The sequence below is a fragment of the Gymnodraco acuticeps genome, unplaced genomic scaffold (assembly GCF_902827175.1).
Source record: "Gymnodraco acuticeps unplaced genomic scaffold, fGymAcu1.1, whole genome shotgun sequence".
NCBI classification, from domain to species: Eukaryota; Metazoa; Chordata; class Actinopteri; order Perciformes; family Bathydraconidae; genus Gymnodraco; species Gymnodraco acuticeps.
The window spans coordinates 2134-23703 of NW_022991563.1; the positions used below are offsets into that span (position 1 = coordinate 2134).

The 21570-nt window shown below is 43.7% G+C and overlaps 1 protein-coding gene across 2 annotated transcripts in view; it reads left to right on the plus strand.

Moving 5' to 3' along the window:
* The first annotated feature begins 1334 nt into the window (after positions 1-1334).
* Positions 1335-21570, plus strand: part of cbx6a (chromobox homolog 6a) — a 29635-nt gene continuing 9399 nt past the window's right edge. For both annotated transcript variants that reach the window (XM_034197348.1, XM_034197347.1), the window contains exons 1-5: positions 1335-1509; positions 10884-10927; positions 11063-11128; positions 14630-14696; positions 19980-20339. In XM_034197348.1, coding sequence (XP_034053239.1) covers positions 1342-1509; positions 10884-10927; positions 11063-11128; positions 14630-14696; positions 19980-20339 — 705 coding nt within the window. In that variant the 5' untranslated portion in view covers positions 1335-1341. The remainder of the gene's footprint in view (positions 1510-10883; positions 10928-11062; positions 11129-14629; positions 14697-19979; positions 20340-21570) is intronic.

Sequence of the window (21570 nt, forward strand, 5' to 3'; positions counted from 1 at the left end):
AAATTATTGTATATGTATATATAAATGTAAATCTAAGTAGAATAACTTGCATAATGATTTAAAGGACAATCATTGATCAAGTAAGGGGTGGGAATTAATAAGCATTTGCTTCCTCCTGCTCCCTTTCGGACACATATGATTTATTATTATTATTAATATGAAGACTTTTTTTGTTTTTTTTGTTGAATATACAAATATTACCATGAATGTGGATAAATACTGTATTATAACAATACGGTACTCTGTTTTTCACATTTGTTATTTTTTATTTGTTATTTTTTAATATGTTCGAAATAAAGACTGGAAAAAAGAAAAAAAAATTCTGCTGCTGCGAAAATGTGGGGCAGGGCTGAAAAGTGGGGGGGCCAATGGCCCCCTGGCCCCCCCACTTCCGGCGCCCTTGGTCAGACTACTGCTTGACCTTTCATCTAGAACCCACCTCACCTCTGCCCACTTTGACAACCTAGGATGGCTTAGAGTAGACGACAGAGTACAGCTACTTGCAATGGGCCTGGTCTACAAGATCCACTACACCTCTATGGTACCCATGTACATGTCAACATTCTTCCCAAAGGTCAAGGAATACCATGATCATAACACCAGAGGGAGCTCCACAAATCATGTGAAACCCAGATTTGGCACAAAAAAGGGGGAATACACGTTTCGCAATGATGCCACATCAAGGTGGAACGCTCTTCCCACAACTGTAAAGGAAAGTAAAACTATACTTACCTTCAAAACCTCTCTGAAAGAGCACCTTCGGGGGAGAGCATTGCAAAACTGGCCCCGGTAATGGTACAAATCTCAACCTGTTGTACAATGGACAGCTTCCCCCCTCATCTATGTATATACTCGCATTTTAGACTCTGTTACTAACTGTATATCTGTAGACTTAGTATGTCTTAAATGTCCGGTTAGGATGTATTAGAACGAAATCTAAAATGAAAATTGTAAATAAGCAATCTGTATGTAAAAAACCACCTGTATGTAAATTGTAAATAAGCCATCTGTATGTCAAATATGTCTTATATGTCTTAAATGATATGATGAATTGGAAATGGGGGACCCTGATGTAAACAAGACGAAAGTCTTTCTCTGGTCTGCATCCCCTTAACAATTGTATGTTTTGAGCTGTACTGTACTGTACCCAATATACAAGCTGTTAATACACTTTTCAATCAATCAATCAATAGATTCTGACTACCTTTTTTCAAAATGATAATAAAGACAGTTTTCAGTAAGAGTCTACGAACCTGGAGAAAAACAGAGTAGTTTTTAATGCGTGTGTGTGTGTGTGTGTGCGTGTGTTGTGAGAGTGTGTGTCCGTGTACGTACGTGTGCATGTGCGTGTACGTGTGCGTGTACGTGTGTGTGTGTGCAGCGGTACACAGACACACGGTTCCCCGGGTATCAGAGCACTTCTCTCCGGGCTCAGAGAACATGGAGCTCTCGGCGAAGGGAGATCGAGTTTTCGCCGCCGAAGCAATCCTGAAACGCCGCATCCGACAGGTGAGCCTCCGCCGCCTCTTGTGGGTCTTTCTCCGGTAGATGATTGATCTGTTACCCGGCAATAGGCTCTGCTAACCGGCCACAGGGTCGTCTCCTTGCTGCGGAGGCCTGGATGAATGCCTTCACTATGCTAACAGGAGCTAACATAAGCTAACCAGGCTAGGCTATCACAGTCAGAAACAGGTTTATTTATTAAGTAATGTTGAACTGTGTAATACATAGCTCACTAACATGTAATATAAGAAGATATATGAAGGCTGCAGCTCATATTTAAAAGTATATATATCAAAAATATCCGCATTATCTACAATAGTTATTAGTACCACAGTTTAAGGCACTTTATTACCTCAGTATCCAAAACAGTTATATCAACAGTAGAACAATATATATTATAGAGAATGCACACTATAAAATCTAAACAATAACAATGCAAATACACAATAATAGACCTAATACAACTTAATAACACCTGCACTGACTTTCAGTCTTTCGCTCATGGTGCAAACATTGGATATTGCAACATTAATCACACTGTAATCTGAGTTTTTCAATTGAAATGTATTGTACATTTTATATTTTAATTTTAAAGACCTGAACTTTAATCCGTTTCATAATTGTTTGTGTGATAGAGAGTTTGCAATGTTTGTAGGTTGTATTGATTGTTATACCTGCCTGAGGACTGCAGATGGAAATGAGTTGTTAGCTATAATCTCTTCTCTTTTCTGAGATGAATGTATTTGTATGCACGGTCCTTGAGTTAGACCGACCTGCTACTAAAAGACATTTGAACATAACAAAAGCAAACTCATATTTAAATGAATATATCAAAACATATCGTCAACAGGTTCCACAGTTTGATGCACTTTATATATATTTACCACCAAACATACGATGCCTAACTTCCTTTCAAATGTTTAATAAATACATTTCAGTCGCATATAGGGATGCAGGATACAGGGGCCATGAATGGAAATGTATATAATCTTGTAGCATTCCATTAATGCCAGCATGACAAGCTAAAGATGAATAAAACCTTCAAAGTTGCTGTGGTAAGACTTTACTGTTTAGTATGATGTGGCAATGCACGTTTATTTATATATCTCGTATTTAAAAAACAAGGCAATTTAAAGTGGTTTACAACTTCAAGAACATCACGACAAAGTGCAAAGAAACCTACAGTACATACAATTAAAACAGTCATTAAAGAGCCATGGAAATATAAGTAAAAACAAGATGGTAAGACAGGTATAACACACAAAGCTACTATGATAAGACGTTGGTAACGGACTTTCAGCATTGATTTCAAAGAGGTGTTTTGCAGAAGACTCGAGGTGTTTAACTACTTAACTGTTAAAACACATGCAGTTTTTATTCCCCGCATTTCTGGAAAAACTGCATGTGTTTTAACAGTTTAGTATGGCATGGCAACTCCAAGTGGTTTACAACTTCAACAACCTTAAAGTGCAAAGAAGCCCATTGGAAAAGGACAATTACATATAATTAAAACAGTCATTAAAGAGGCAAGGGAACAGAACAACAATAGAAGAAGACAGGTGTGATATACAGGTTTAATGCTGAGGCGGAACAAAAGGCAGCCGCTAGGAAAGCCTCCTGCCTCGATTTGAGAACTGCACGCTGCATGGTTTGCATTCTGGGAAAGAAAGAGCCTATAAATCATGGCGTGTTCCACTTTAAGAGTCCGGTAGTTAACCAGCAGGCCTCCTGGGCTTCCTGCTGGACCTTCAGATGAACCCCTCCTTTTGTTATCCAGCATAAAAGCAGGAATAACATCTCTGAGGTTCACACACTCGCTGCAATGGAGGACATCTGACATTATCTGTGATCGATTCAGTCGCTCACATGTTTCTGGGATTCATCAGGGTCCCTTCGTATCTTAAACAGTTTTAAAAATGTAGATGAATGTGTATACAATGAGGTGTTTTCTTAGTATTGTGCTGTAATTATAGTAACATCAGTTGTGCGTCTAATAACCTTCAGTGCATCTTTACGTTCACAAACACACATATTCCTAAAACACAATCCAATGGTGGTAAAGTCAAATGAACAGAATACATGTAATTTATATTTCTGAAAGTACCCTGAATGCACAGCATATTATTTATCAATCAAGCAGCTGATCAGCGTAACCTTGATCGACTTTAAGGAGAATGGGAGGAGAAATGTACATGAACTGACAAATATATTCAAGTTACGTTCCTTTGTTTACTCCTAACATAGTGACATCACTATGTCAAACTCGCACTCCTATTGGCTAGCGCTCCAACAAATTGAACGTGATAGGCTAAAGGGACGTGACATCTCTAAGCTGCTTGACCAATCACAACAGAGCCGGCCAGCTAACCAATCAGAGCAGCTCTGGGCTCTGGTTTCAGACAGAGGGTGAAAAGAGGTGCTGCAGCACATACAGTATGTGACACTACATACTGATATACACCTGAACATCAGCAGGAGAGGACTCTTTAAAGTAGAGACACTACATACAGATATACACCTGAACATCAGCAGGAGAGGACTCTTTAAAGTAGAGACACTACATGCTGATATACACCTGAACATCAGCAGGAGAGGACTCTTTAAAGTAGAGACACTACATGCTGATATACACCTGAACACCAGCAGGAGAGGACTCTTTAAAGTAGAGACACTACATACTGATATACACCTGAACATCAGCAGGAGAGGACTCTTTAAAGTAGAGACACTACATACTGATATACACCTGAACACCAGCAGGAGAGGACTCTTTAAAGTAGAGACACTACATACTGATATACACCTGAACATCAACAGGAGAGGACTCTTTAAAGTAGAGACACTACATACTGATATACACCTGAACATCAGCAGGAGAGGACTCTTTAAAGTAGAGACACTACATGCTGATATACACCTGAACACCAGCAGGAGAGGACTCTTTAAAGTAGAGACACTACATACTGATATACACCTGAACATCAGCAGGAGAGGACTCTTTAAAGTAGAGACACTACATACTGATATACACCTGAACACCAGCAGGAGAGGACTCTTTAAAGTAGAGACACTACATACTGATATACACCTGAACATCAACAGGAGAGGACTCTTTAAAGTAGAGACACTACATACTGATATACACCTGAACATCAGCAGGAGAGGACTCTTTAAAGTAGAGACACTACATACTGATATACACCTGAACATCAGCAGGAGAGGACTCTTTAAAGTAGAGACACTACATACTGATATACACCTGACCATCAGCAGGAGAGGACTCTTTAAAGTAGAGACACTACATACTGATATACACCTGAACATCAGCAGGAGAGGACTCTTTAAAGTAGAGACACTACATACTGATATACACCTGAACATCAGCAGGAGAGGACTCTTTAAAGTGGAGACACTACATACTGATATACACCTGAACATCAGCAGGAGGAGGACTCTTTAAAGTAGAGACACTACAGACTGATATACACCTGAACATCAGCAGGAGAGGACTCTTTAAAGTAGAGACACTACATACTGATATACACCTGAACATCAGCAGGAGAGGACTCTTTAAAGTAGAGACACTACATACTGATATACACCTGAACATCAGCAGGAGAGGACTCTTTAAAGTATAGACACTACATACTGATATACACCTGAACATCAGCAGGAGAGGACTCTTTAAAGTAGAGACAACTACAGACTGATATACACCTGAACATCAGCAGGAGAGGACTCTTTAAAGTAGAGACACTACATACTGATATACACCTGAACATCAGCAGGAGAGGACTCTTTAAAGTAGAGACACTACAGACTGATATACACCTGAACATCAGCAGGAGAGGACTCTTTAAAGTAGAGACACTACATACTGATTACACCTGAACATCAAGCAGGAGAGGACTCTTTAAAGTAGAGACACTACAGACTGATATACACCTGAACATCAGCAGGAGAGGACTCTTAAAGTAGAGACACTACATACTGATATACACCTGAACATCAGCAGGGAGAGGACTCTTTAAAGTAGAGACACTACAGACTGATATACACCTGAACATCAGCAGGAGAGGACTCTTTAAGTAGAGACACTACATACTGATATACACCCTGAACATCAGCAGGAGAGGACTCTTTAAAGTAGAGAACACTACATACTGATATACACCTGAACATCAGCAGGAGAGGGACTCTTTTAAAGTAGAGACACTACATACTGATATACACCTGAACATCAGCAGGAGAGGACTCTTTAAAGCAGAGACACTACATACTGATATACACCTGAACATCAGCAGGAGAGGACTCTTTAAAGTAGAGACACTACATACTGATATACACCTGGAACATCAGCAGGGAGAGGACTCTTTAAAGTAGAGACACTACATACTGATATACACCTGAACATCAGCAGGAGAGGAACTCTTTAAAGTAGAGGACACTACATACTGATATACACCTGAACATCAGCAGGAGAGGACTTTTTAAAGTAGAGACACTACATACTGATATACACCTGAACATCAGCAGGAGAGGACTCTTTAAAGTAGAGACACTACATACTGATATACACCTGAACATCAGCAGGGGAGGACTCTTTAAAGTAGAGACACTACATACTGATATACACCTGGACATCAGCTGGAGAGGACTCTTTAAAGTAGAGACACTACATACTGATATACACCTGCACATCAGCAGGAGAGGACTCTTTAAAGTAGAGACACTACATACTGATATACACCTGAACATCAGCAGGAGAGGACTCTTTAAAGTAGAGACACTACATACTGATATACACCTGAACATCAGCAGGAGAGGACTCTTTAAAGTAGAGACACTACACATTGATATACACCTGAACATCAGCAGGGGAGGACTCTTTAAAGTAGAGACACTACATACTGATATACACCTGAACATCAGCCAGGGAGAGGACTCTTAAAGTAGTGACACTACAAGGACTTGGATATCCACCTGAACATTCAGCAGGAGATGGACCTTAAGTAGAGACACTACATCTGATATACACCTGAACATCAGCAGGAGAGGACTCTTTAAAGTAGAGACACTACATACTGATATACACCTGAACATCAGCAGGAGAGGACTCTTTAAAGTAGAGACACTACATACTGATACACCAGAACATCAGCAGGAGAGGACTCTTTAAAGTAGAGACACTACATACTGATATACACCTGAACATCAGCAGGAGAGACTCTTTAAAGTAGAGACACTACACTGATATACACCTGAACATCAGCAGGAGAGGACTCTTAAAGTAGAGACACTACATACTGATATACACCTGAACATCAGCAGGAGAGGACTCTTTAAAGTAGAGACACTACAGACTGATATACACCTGAACATCAGCAGGAGAGGACTCTTTAAAGTAGAGACACTACACTGATATACACCTGAACATCAGCAGGAGAGGACTCTTTAAAGTAGAGACACTACATACTGATATACACCTGAACATCAGCAGGAGAGGACTCTTTAAAGTAGAGACACTACATACTGATATACACCTGAACATCAGCAGGAGAGGACTCTTTAAAGTAGAGACACTACATACTGATATACACCTGAACATCAGCAGGAGAGGACTCTTTAAAGTAGAGACACTACATACTGATATACACCTGAACATCAGCAGGAGAGGACTCTTTAAGTAGAGGACACTACATACTGATATACACCTGAACATCAGCAGGAGAGGACTCTTTAAAGTAGAGGACACTACATACTGATATACACCTGAACATCAGCAGGAGAGGACTCTTTAAAGTAGAGACACTACATACTGATATACACCTGAACATCAGCAGGAGAGGACTCTTTAAAGTAGAGACACTACATACTGATATACACCTGAACATCAGCAGGAGAGGACTCTTTAAAGTAGAGACACTACAGACTGATATACACCTGAACATCAGCAGGAGAGGACTCTTTAAAGTAGAGACACTACATACTGATATACACCTGAACATCAGCAGGAGAGGACTCTTTAAAGTAGAGACACTACATACTGATATACACTCTGAACATCAGCAGGAGAGGACTCTTAAAGTAGAGGACACTACATACTGGATATACACCTGAACATCAGCAGGAGAGGACTCTTTAAAGTAGAGACACTACATACTGATATACACCTGAAACATCATCAGGAGAGGACTCTTTAAAGTAGAGACACTACATACTGATATACACCTGAACATCAGCAGGAGAGGACTCTTTAAAGTAGAGACACTACATATGATATACACCCTGAACATCAGCAGGAGAGGACTCTTTAAAGTAGAGACACTACATACTGATATACACCTGAACATCAGCAGGAGAGGACTCTTTTAAAGTAGAGACACTACATACTGATATACACCTGAACATCAGCAGGAGAGGACTCTTTAAAGTAGAGACACTACATACTGATATACACCTGAACATCAGCAGGAGAGGACTCTTTAAAGTAGAGACACTACCATACTGATATACACCTGAACATCAGCAGGAGAGGACTCTTTAAAGTAGAGACACTACAGTACTGATATACACCTGAACATCAGCAGGAGAGGACTCTTTAAAGTAGAGACACTACTAATACTGATATACACCCTGAACATCAGCAGGAGAGGACTCTTTAAAGTAGAGACACTACATACTGATATACACCTGAACATCAGCAGGAGAGGACTCTTTTAAAGTAGAGACACTACATACTGATATACACCTGAACATCAGCAGGAGAGGACTCTTTAAAGTAGAGACACTACATACTGATATACACCTGAACATCAGCAGGAGAGGAACTCTTTAAAGTAGAGACACTACATACTGATATACACCTGCACATCAGCAGGAGAGGACTCTTAAAGTAGAGACACTACATACTGATATACACCTGAACATCAGCAGGAGAGGACTCTTTTAAAGTAGAGACACTACATACTGAATACACCTGAACATCAGCAGGAGAGGACTCTTTAAAGTAGAGACACTACATACTGATATACACCTGAACATCAGCAGGGGAGGACTCTTTAAAGTAGTAGAGACACTACATTCACTGATATACACTGAACATCAGGCAGGAGAGGACTCTTTAAAGTAGTGACACTACAGACTGATATACCCCTTGAACATCAGCCAGGAGAGGACTTTTTAACGTAGAGACACTACATTACCCTGATATACACCTGAACATCAGCAGGAGAGGACTCTTTAAAGCTAGAGACCACTACATACTGATATATCACCAGAACATCAGCAGGAGAGGACTCTTTTAAAGTAGAGACACTACCCATAACTGTGATATAACACCTGGAACATCAGCTGGAGGAGGACTCTTTTAAGTTAGAGGACACTACATACTTGATATTACACCTGAACATCAGCAGGAGAGACTCTTTACAGTAGAGCACATACATACTGATTATACACCTGAACCATCAAGCAGGATGAGGACGCTTTAAAGTAGAGGACATACTGATATCCACCTGAACCATCAGCAGGAGAGGACTCTTTAAAGTAGAGACACTACAGACTGATTACACCTGAACATCAGCAGGAGAGGACTCTTTAAAGTAGATGACACTACATACTGATATACACCTGAACATCAGCAGGAGAGGACTCTTTTAAAGTAGAGACACTACATACTGATATACACCTGAACATCAGCAGGAGAGGACTCTTTAAAGTAGAGACACTACATACTGATATACACCATGAACATCAGCAGGAGAGGACTCTTTAAAGTAGAGACACTACATACTGATATACACCTGAACATCAGTATGGAGAGGACTCTTTAAAGTAGAGACACTACATACTGATATACACCTGAACATCAGCAGGAGAGGACTCTTTAAAGTAGAGACACTACATACTGATATACACCTGAACATCAGCAGGAGAGGACTCTTTAAAGTAGAGACACTACATACTGATATACACCTGAACATCAGCAGGAGAGGACTCTTTAAAGTAGAGACACTACATACTGATATACACCTGAACATCAGCAGGAGAGGACTCTTTAAAGTAGAGACACTACATACTGATATACACCTGAACATCAGCAGGGGAGGACTCTTTAAAGTAGAGACACTACATACTGATATACACCTGAACATCAGCAGGAGAGGACTCTTTAAAGTAGTGACACTACAGACTGATATACACCTGAACATCAGCAGGAGAGGACTTTTTAAAGTAGAGACACTACATACTGATATACACCTGAACATCAGCAGGAGAGGACTCTTTAAAGTAGAGACACTACATACTGATATACACCAGAACATCAGCAGGAGAGGACTCTTTAAAGTAGAGACACTACATACTGATATACACCTGGACATCAGCTGGAGAGGACTCTTTAAAGTAGAGACACTACATACTGATATACACCTGAACATCAGCAGGAGAGGACTCTTTAAAGTAGAGACACTACATACTGATATACACCCTGCACATCAGCAGGAGAGGACTCTTTAAAGTAGAGACACTACATACTGATATACACCTGAACATCAGCAGGAGAGGACTCTTTAAAGTAGAGACACTACATACTGATTTACACCTGAACATCAGCAGGAGAGGACTCTTTAAAGTAGAGACACTACATACTGATATACACCTGAACATCAGCAGGGGAGGACTCTTTAAAGTAGAGACACTACATACTGATATACACCTGAACATCAGCAGGAGAGGACTCTTTAAAGTAGTGACACTACAGACTGATATACACCTGAACATCAGCAGGAGAGGACTTTTTAAAGTAGAGACACTACATACTGATATACACCTGAACATCAGCAGGAGAGGACTCTTTAAAGTAGAGACACTACATACTGATATACACCTGAACATCAGCAGGAGAGGACTCTTTAAAGTAGAGACACTACATACTGATATACACCTGGACATCAGCTGGAGAGGACTCTTTAAAGTAGAGACACTACATACTGATATACACCTGAACATCAGCAGGAGAGGACTCTTTAAAGTAGAGACACTACATACTGATATACACCTGAACATCAGCAGGAGAGGACTCTTTAAAGTAGAGACATTACATACTGATATACACCTGAACATCAGCTAGGAGAGGACTCTTTAAAGTAGAGACACTACATACTGATATACACCTGAACATCAGCAGGAGAGGACTCTTTAAAGTAGAGACACTACATACTGATATACACCTGAACATCAGCAGGAGAGGACTCTTTAAAGTAGAGACACTACACACTGATATACACCTGAACATCAGCAGGAGAGGACTCTTTAAAGTAGAGTCTCTTGTTGTCATGTTCCATTTTAATCCTGTAAACATCTGTGTTTTCTTGCAGGCGAGACTTGAGTACCTCGTGAAATGGAAAGGATGGGCGATGAAGTAAGAGCTGCTCCTCACTTGTTTCTTTCTGATGTTTTAATGCCTGCACACTAAACTCAAAATATGTTTGAAATGCTCTCTGTTGAAATGCTTCCTGTTGTTTTCTTCATGTTGCTTCCTCCTTGTTCTCCTCAGGCACAGCACCTGGGAGCCAGAGGAGAACATTCTGGACGACAGGCTGATACTGGGCTTCGAGCGAAAGTGAGTAAAGCGGCTTTATGTTTGAATAAGAGTTTATTTATCGTGTGCAAAAAAGAAGTCTTGCACAGAGTGAGGGATCGCCATTAAGCGGTTCGTGTGTATCCTAAAAAGTATTAAACTACTAAAGCAAAGACTTAAATAGGAATGAGTTGCCTTAATTCAATCTCAAAATCAAATCTTTCAGTTTGTGTGAGACAGAGAGATCGAAATACCCTTTCCCACAATCCAGAGGAATACAAATTACAAATATGTATACAAATATGTATATACATAATCAACAGACACATGTATATGTATGGGATGGGAACGATTAATCGATTAATCGAATCTTCTTTTTTTTTTGGGAGAGGTGCCTAAGTTGATTACATATGATCAAATGGAATCATTCAATGTATACGCCAGTGCCATAGCTGAGTGTGTTAGGTCTAAAGGTGTTTTGCTCCGCTCTCCGGTCCCTCACAGCGGGCAGAGCTTCTGATCTCTCTCTCTCGCGTCCGGTTATACTTCACTCGCGTTCATGTCCAAATCCATCAGATCTAGTTCGAGCTAATGATATGGCTGCTGCCCCTCCCTACACGCAGACCACGCAGACTCAAACCACATCTTAGGCCCACATCCCAGCTGAGAGGGTCTTCTCTACAGCTGGCCTGATTGTGAATCGCCTCCGCACCCGCCTCTCCCCTGAGTAGACATGCTCATATTCTTAAAGAAGAATGAGTATTGAATAGCTGCATTCTGTGCATAGGCCTGCTACAGGTTGATCTCTGTTGTCACGGGTTACGTTACCCTAACCCGTTATGTTGTTCGTGTGTGATCCCTCTTTCATTTAAAAACCAAGTTATGTTTTAAGCATGAAAGCTGTAGGCCTATAGCTGTCAGCTGTTCAAACTGTGATCACCAAATCAATTCATTTGACAAATTCGACTTGGTTTCTAAACTTATTTGAACATGTATTCATTTATTTTCAAAATGTTATTGTTTTATTTATTTTTGTAAAAAAATTTCCCACATTTTTTTTTATAGGATATGTACATTTCGGTTAACAGTTTATTTGGGGGTCGAATATTCGAATATACATTTGCTTTCAAATTCCCATCCCTAGCACACATTAAAGACATCAATAAAAGCACAACAATCAATATATACAACATAACAGTCTTCCAACGCTCTTAAAAATACTAATACAAGTTGTATTTAATGAATCCTTTTTTTCTGACAAACCTCTCCTGCATGAAAGTCCTGCAGATCTTAATAAAGTGTAGAGTTATTATTATATTTAATTCCAAGTGGTATCAAAGAAGGTCTTACTTGCTTGACACTGAAGTACGTTTTCTTATTTGGTTTTGGCTCCTTCATTCATTTCAGTTCTAACGGAGCGTCCACACAGCAGCGTGCGTTGACGCTTGGAGGTGGACGTGTCTGAGGCTTGGGGATTTTTTGCGAGCAACGCGACCAACAACCAATCACATGAATCTCCCACCCCCGACATACAAAGCAATAGCAATGTTAAAACGAAGTAAACTGGATATAAAATCCCCAAACAGGCGAAAACCTACCAGTTTCATCCACTGTCTCTGCCACCTCCCTCCATGCCTCGCTCCTCCGGTTTGTATCCCGGTAGATGAACAGAGACTGATCATACAGCACCGGGTGATTCACTACCGCTATAATGAATACCTCAATTTTTTTGAATATGAGGAAATGACCTGCGTAGTCTCTCCCAGCATACACGCGGTTTGATTGGCTAGCGCTTATACTGGCAGATTTGCATAAACGGGATTTCATTGGCTGACGCTTCTGCCGAGGCGCCAAAAGTTGAACATTGCTCAACTTTTGAGGCGAGCAACGCCAGCAACGCTCCACGTCGCTTCCCAAAATGCAGTTCGGCTAAAAGTGACGTCACCCCATTCAAAGTGAATGGGCAGAAGCGTTGGAAGCTTCAACGCACGCCGCTGTGTGGACGGGCCGTTAGTCTTCAGTTTACATAATATGCTTTGAGTGTCTTTACATTCCTCTTCCTCTTCCTGATTGTGAAACCTCCATCTTAGCTCAAGTCTTCAGTGTTCATTTCGTCAACGAAAACTATGATGAACAATGTTCGTCAACGACCTTTTTTACATGATTAAGACATGACGATGACGAGCTAAAAATAGATTCTTGAAAATAAAAACTATGACGAAATGTATATTTTGTTTTCGGAGACGGGACTAGACGGGACTAAGGTGTTAATGGTGGACTATCGGAGATTCAAAATTCAGCATATTTCCCCCAAGTGTCCGTCTTGTCCGTCAAAATGCATCTTACGTTTCTAACTTGCAATATCAGTATTTCCGCTCTCTTCACTCCAGAAGACTCTCCTTGTGTCTCGTCTGTGTGCGGCGGGTGGGGCCTAACTCTCTCTCTGTGTGGGGGGGGGGGCGGGGCCTAACTCTCTCCCTGTGTGGGGGCGGGGCCTAACTCTCTCTCTGTGTGGGGGGTGGGGCCTAACTCTCTCTTTCTCTCTCTCTCTCTCTCTCTCTCCTCTCTCTCCTCTCTCCGGTCTCCATCTGCTCTCTCTCTCTTCTCTCTCTCTCTCTCTCTCTCTGTGGGGGGTGGGGCCTAACTCTCTCTTTCTCTCTCTCTCTCTGTGTGGGGGGGTGGGGCCTAACTCTCTCTCTGTGTGTGGGGGGCGGGGCCTAACTCTCTCTCTTTCTCTCTCTCTCTGTGGGGGGTGTGGCCTAACTCTCTCTTTCTCTCTCTCTCTCTGTGTGGGGGGCGGGGCCTAACTCTCTCTTTCTCTCTCTCTGTGTGGGGGGCGGGGCCTAACTCTCTCTTTCTCTCTCTCTGTGTGGGGGTGGGGCCTAACTCTCTCTCACTGTGTGATTGTGGGCCTAAACTCTCTCTCTCTCTCTCTGTGTGTGGGGGTGGGCCTAACTCTCTCTCTCTCTCTCTCTCTGTGTGCGGGGGCGGGGCCTAACAGACATGCTGCAGCGGCGTGCACACAGATTTTTAAGAGTAGTAGTACCGTTAAAAACCTTAGCGATACCCACCCCTAGATATATTAAACAAGTAAAGTGTTAAGAGAGTGAAATGTTGCTTTACGAATTTCAACACTTGATGCTGTCACATTGATTCCAATTTCAGATTCCGGTATTTGTCTAACTGAATTAGTTTTGACTAAAAGTTGACTAAAATGTAATGATTTTTCATCGGCTAAAACTATGAAGGATAAAAAGGACTAAAATGTGACTAAAACTAATAACTTTTTTAATAATTTTCGTCTAAAGACTAAATCAAAAATAGCTCCCAAAATTAACACGGCAAGTCTTTCATGTTATAGAGACAGACACTTGAAAAGCCTTGTGCTGCTCACTGAGAGGAACTGCGGTTTAAATCAGAGAGAACTAAAAAGACTCATCAAACTAAACTGGTCAGGTGACGGAAAATCTGACTGCACTTCTTACATCTTACACACATCTGTTTTATTACCTCTCATTGTGTCTTTTACCTGTTTCTTTACAGGGAACGGGAGAGGGAGATCCTCGGGCCGAAGAAACGAGGACCAAAACCCAAAAAACAGTCCATGAAGGTTCAGTTTTTCTACAGCTTTATTTAACGTTCATGCATGAAAGATATCTCATTAATACAACAGCACCACCCTGAAGTGTCTTTGGGTCATTTTATTTACAATTCAGCTTGCATGTGCAAGCTGAATTGTAAATAAAATGTTATATATGTATATAACATAAGTTGTGTTTTTAACCAGCATCACACAGTGGAAGCAATGCTTATTTATTTATTTAATAACTTTGTGCATTGCTCCAGTTTGTACTGGTGCTTTTTAAATATTTTCTCATGTTCTGGGTACTTTTTTGAGATTTGTCTTCAGTGCTCAGACTGGAGGAAGCACCACTTGAATTATCTTTATTTGTATAACCACTAGTGGTGCACGATAATTATCGGCCCGATAATTATCGGTCCGATATTAGGAATTATGACGTCATCCCGATAAACCCGATAACAGTATTAATAGCCTCGATAATATACAATATATTTTTTGGGTAAAAAAAAGAAAACAATACTGCGGTGTGGGTGGATTGGGATGAGGGGCGCTTGTTTTTCACTCGGCTCCTCCCGTTTTGCCAGTACTGTGGTATTAGTGGTTTAGGAAGAGGGGAGTTCTTCACAAATCCAGCGCTCCCTAACTCATGCCTGGCTGTGACGTAAATGGTGTGCGGCCGTGAAGCCAGGACAGTAAACAAATATGTCGTCGGTGGTATGGGCGTTGGAGCTATGTGCAACTCAAGGCATATGCTCGAACGGGAGCTGCATGGACGGTGCAATCATGTTGCGCACTATCCGTGCTGAGTGTGCTGACTTTTCGTACAATGTCCCACTGTCTGGCATAAAGTCAAGTGCTCGGCGCAGTTGTGGCGAAATGTCGCTCCTCTGTTTTCATTTAAACAGCTCCTTATATCCGTTAGCGCAGCTAGCTAGCACCAGATGCTAACAACAACAATGCACGTAAGGTCTCTCTCTCGCTAGCTCGGGCCATACATACACACACCCTCCCGGTCCTCCAGATGGCCAGTCGGTGCCTGCCGGTGAGCGTGGAAGTGTGGTCTGCCACAAGCGGGCGGCAGGAGCGGGGCTGTTAGCATCAGCTTGTAGATGGTATTTTAAACTCGATGCGCTCTGAAACTACGGGGCGGCCGAGGAAAAAAAATACACATGCGTTTATCGCGTTAAAATAATTAGTGCCGTAAATTTATTTTTCTTATCGGTTATCGGTATCGGTATCGGTCTTGAGAAGCAGGAAGTTATCGGTATCGGTATCGGTTTCAAAAAACCAATATCGTGCATCCCTAATAATTACATTTCCAAATTATCTTGCATAACAAAATAGTGCAAAAAGAAACGGAATATAAATAGTGCAAGAGAATAATGCGGGGCTCGACATTATAAATGGCCCGCTGGCCCGGAAGCACTGTTCAGACCCCCCGGGCCAGCATAACCTACTTCCCACTTGCCCGCTCGGGACACTCAAAATATTGCTTAAAAAAAAAAAAATGGTCCAGTGGTAAAGGTATTTTGACAAGCAATTTTATTAAATTATTTCTTAATGCTACAACATAGCGTTTCGTGAGGCGGTTGTCGTTGTTGGGTGAAAAGCAAACAGCTGTTTGCTGCGGAGCGCAGGGCCGAGAAAGTCTGTAGTGAAGGAGTGCAGGAAATGTCCCAGCAGGATAATGAAGGTTCTAATCTAATCTATTACATAGCCATTACATGTCTCACTCCTGATGACAGGAAGGCAGAAAGCCAAATAATAATAATAATGATAATAGCAGCATTTTTTTTTTAACAATGACCACAATATAATTATTTATATGAACCAAATATGAACAATTGAGGAGAATGAGGAAGAACTGATGGTTCAAATGTTGTAGTATAAGTAGTAATGTCGTTTGTGCATAAATTACTATTGCAACAAATGTAGTATAGTAGTAGAACCTTTATTTAGCCAGGAAAATCAATTAAGAACAAATTCTTATTTTCAATGATGACCTGACAGGAGGCAAAAGGCTTCCTGAGGGGATGGGGGTTGGGAGGAAGAAAATAAAAAGACAGACTCCGGGCACTACAGAGCCCAGGAGACAACACAATGAATGAATGAATGAAAACTTTATTACAGACTCAGGGTCCAGATAAAAGACAAGACATTACAAGTGAAGACATTTGAAAAGTAATCTAGAGCCTATGTTCATGCGATCCGTTATAAATAGGAAGAAGTGTAGAGAGCCTGAAGCAGGTACCAATGGCAAAAGGCAGGTTGCATTGTACAGATGCCTAACAGTCACTGGTTAGTAGCTTTGTCATGGTTTCAAGAAACTCTTTGATACAAAACAAGAAGGCTAGTAGCCAAGCACCCAAACCTAAAATCTATGAGTCTGTATTTTAATTCTTCTATGAAGAACAATGACACAGAGCAGAGATGGCAGGCATAGCAGTTAAATATATAACATCTCTAAAACAATACTGCTGTGGTTCAATCAGTCATTACAATAATATAGAACCATTTGTGTTCATTTTCTTCATCATTAGAGTAGATCTTTTGGACGAATGCTCCGGGCCAGTGGTTACAGTGGGGCCAGTGGTTACAGTGGGGCCAGTGGTTACAGTGGTGGTTACAGTGGGGCCAGTGGTTACAGTGGTGGTTATAGTGGGGCCAGTGGTTACAGTAGGGCCGGTGGTTACTGTGGGGCCAGTGGTTACAGTGGGGCCAGTGGTTACAGTGGTGGTTACAGTGGGGCCAGTGGTTACAGTGGTGGTTATAGTGGGGCCAGTGGTTACAGTAGGGCCGGTGGTTACTGTGGGGCCAGTGGTTACAGTGGGGCCAGTGGTTACAGTGGGGCCAGTGGTTACAGTGGTGGTTACAGTGGGGCCAGTGGTTACAGTGGTGGTTATAGTGGGGCCAGTGGTTACAGTAGGGCCGGTGGTTACTGTGGTGGGGCCGGTGGTTACAGTGGTGGGGCCGGTGGTTACAGTGGTGGGGCCGGTGGTTACAGTGGTGGGGCCGGTGGTTACAGTGGTGGGGCCAGTGGTTACAGTGGTGGTTATAGTGGGGCCGGTGGTTACTGTGGTGGGGCCGGTGGTTACAGTGGTGGGGCCGGTGGTTACAGTGGTGGTTACAGTGGGGCCAGTGGTTATAGTGGGGCCGGTGGTTACAGTGGTGGGGCCGGTGGTTACAGTGGTGGGGCCGGTGGTTACAGTGGTGGGGCCGGTGGTTACTGTGGTGGGGCCGGTGGTTACAGTGGGGCCGGTGGTTACAGTGGTGGGGCCGGTGGTTACAGTGGTGGGGCCAGTAGGGCCGGTGGTTACAGTGGGGCCGGTGGTTACAGTGGTCGGGCCGGTGGTTACAGTGGAGCCGGTGGTTACAGTGGGGCCGGTGGTTACAGTGGTGCCGGTGGTTACTGTGGGGCCGGTGGTTACAGTGGGGCCGGTGGTTACAGTGGGGCCGGTGGTTACAGTGGGGCCGGTGGTTACAGTGGTGGGGCCGGTGGTTACAGTGGTGGGGCCGGTGGTTACAGTGGTGGGGCCTGTGGTTTCAGTGGTGGGGCCGGTGGTTACAGTGGTTACAGTGGTGGGGCCGGTGGTTTCAGTGGGGCCGGTGGTTACAGTGGGGCCCGTGGTTACAATGGGGCCGGTGGTTACAGTGGTGGGGCCGGTGGTTACAGTGGTGGGGCCGGTGGTTTCAGTGGTGGGGCCGGTGGTTACAGTGGGGCCGGTGGTTACAGTGGGGCCGGTGGTTACAGTGGGGCCGGTGGTTACAGTGGGGCCGGTGGTTACAGTGGTGGGGCCGGTGGTTTCAGTGGTGGGGCCAGTGGTTACAGTGGTTACAGTGGTGGGGCCGGTGGTTTCAGTGGGGCCGGTGGTTACAGTGGGGCCCGTGGTTACAATGGGGCCGGTGGTTACAGTGGTGGGGCCGGTGGTTACAGTGACGGGGCCGGTGGTTACAGTGGAGCCGGTGGTTACAGTGGAGCCGGTGGTTACAGTGGGGCCGGTGGTTACTGTGGGGCCGGTGGTGACAGTGGGGCCGGTGGTTACAGTGGGGCCGGTGGTTACAGTGGTGGGGCCGGTGGTTACAGTGGTGGGGCCTGTGGTTTCAGTGGTGGGGCCGGTGGTTTCAGTGGTGGGGCCGGTGGTTACAGTGGTGGGGCCTGTGGTTTCAGTGGTGGGGCCAGTGGTTACAGTGGTTACAGTGGTGGGGCCGGTGGTTTCAGTGGGGCCGGTGGTTACAGTGGGGCCCGTGGTTACAATGGGGCCGGTGGTTACAGTGGTGGGGCCGGTGGTTACAGTGGTGGGGCCGGTGGTTTCAGTGGTGGGGCCGGTGGTTTCAGTGGTGGGGCCAGTGGTTACAGTGGGGTCGGTGGTTACAGTGGGGCCGGTGGTTACAGTGGTGGGGCCGGTGGTTTCATTGGTGGGGCCAGTGGTTACAGTGGTTACAGTGGTGGGGCCGGTGGTTTCAGTGGGGCCGGTGGTTACAGTGGGGCCCGTGGTTACAATGGGGCCGGTGGTTACAGTGACGGGGCCGGTGGTTACAGTGACGGGGCCGGTGTTTACAGTGGTTACAGTGGTGGGGCCGGTGGTTGCAGTGGTGGGGCCGGTGGTTGCAGTGGTGGGGCCGGTGGTTACAGTAGGGCCAGTGGTTACAGTGGTGGGGCCAGTGGTTACAGTGGGGCCACTGGTTACAGTGGTGGGGCCGGTGGTTACAGTGGTTACAGTGGTGGGGCCGGTGGTTACAGTGGTTACAGTGGTGGGGCCAGTGGTTACAGTGGTGGGGCCAGTGGTTACAGTGGTGGGGTCGGTGACAATGAAAATCTACTGGATAAAGAGGGTTTCATCCTCCGATTCTATCTATCTATCTCTCAGGCTAACGCTCAGATTTTCTTTTCGATATTCTGTCTCTCATAAGTTAAATAAACCTATTATTAAAATGATAGTCTGTTCATTTCTTTGTAAGTGGGTAAACTTGCGAAATCGGCAAGGGATCAAACAATTATTTCCTCCACTCTCTCCCTCAGGCTAACGCTCAGACTGGAAAACACTCATTTAAAAGCAAAGATAATAAAACATGAATAACACAGACTAGTGATAAATAAACATGTGAAATGCAAACAGATGAAGGTAATCGAGGCACTTCAGAGCTCAGGAGTTAACAGTCTGATTAGATAAGATCAGAAGTACTTTATTGATCCCAATTGGGGAAATGTTTGTGTTGCAGCAACATAAAAAGACAAGGCACTGTATAATACAATGGCCTGTGGGATAAAACAGTTTTTTGTGTGTTTGACATAAGTTCATATTCCCTCAGGCTAACGCTCAGACCGGAGGAAGCCGAGCCTCAAACTCCCGCCTGCCTGCAGCTCGCTCTACACCGGGTCGAGCAAATCCTTCCTCCTCCTCCTCTTCCTCTCCTCATCCACCCTCCTCCTCCGTGGCTCCTTCTCCCAAGCTCAGCTCCCTGGCCACCACCCACAAGCTGAAGAAGGACATCCACCGCTGCCACCGGATGTCGCGCCGCCCGCTGCCGCGCCCCGACCCCTCGGCCGGGTCCTTCCCCGGTCAGACCTCCAAGATCCACGTGTCCCCGTTCTCTGAAACCGTCCGGATCCTCAACCGCAGAGTGAAGCCCCGGGAGGTGAAGAGAGGCCGCATCATCCTCAACCTGAAGGTCAGTGCATGGGGAGAGGAACTGAGTACATCATGGTCTGTTTCAGAGGTGGGAAGTAGTGGAGTACAAATACTTTGTTACTGCACTAAAGTACATTGTTCTGGTATCAGTACTTTACTCCACTACTTATTTTTCTGATGACTTTTTACTTTGACTTCTTACACTTTGAACACAAATACCTGTACTTTCTACTTCTTACATGTTGAACACAAATACCTGTACTTTCTACTTCTTACATGTTGAACACAAATACCTGTACTCTCTACTTCTTACATGTTGAACCCAAATACCTGTACTTTCTACTTCTTACATGTTGAACCCAAATACCTGTACTTTCTACTTCTCACATGTTGAACCCAAATACCTGTACTTTCTACTTCTTACATGTTGAACCCAAATACCTGTACTTTCTACTTCTTACATGTTGAACCCAAATACCTGTACTTTCTACTTCTTACATGTTGAACCCAAATACCTGTACTTTCTGCTTCTCTCATGTTGAACCCAAATACCTGTACTTTCTACTTCTTACATGTTGAACCCAAATACCTGTACTTTCTGCTTCTCTCATGTTGAACACAAATACCTGTACTTTCTGCTTCTCTCATGTTGAACACAAATACCTGTACTTTCTGCTTCTCACATTTTCCAAACAGCTGGTTCCTTTAGTCTGAATGTGTGTTTGGTGCGTAATCATTATTATTTAGAGTCATTGCGTGCCTTTTGATTTGAAGACGATCCGTGTATCCATCATTTCCTGGTCTTTTCTAAGGCTGGAGCCACACGAGGACGATAACGCAAACGGACCGCAATCGTTATCAAAAAAGTCTTCCGTCCAGAAACGTGTCCGTTCACACGAGACCGCTCCAAAGTGCTGGAGACGCTGTAGTACATATGCCAGGCCTGTAAGTGGCGCTGTAGTCCTGCAAAACAAACAACAAAAGCAGCGAAGAAGACTTCCCGCGCATGGTTGCCCTTCTGTTTATTCTCCGCTGTGGCTATTTTTTCTCCCTCCCCGAGGCGAGCGTGTGCTCCTGCTGTAAATCTCTCCGGTAGTCCACCAGCAGATGACAAACACCCACCTCTCCGCCTCTTCCAAGGGACGAGGGGACCGAGCAGCAGAGTTTCAGTTTTTTCCGCTGGTCAACATGTCCGTTAAAGTTTAAATCTTCCGGACAAAATTAGAAAAGTGCCGGTCAAAGGTCTTCTTTGTTATTTATTGAGCTTTAAA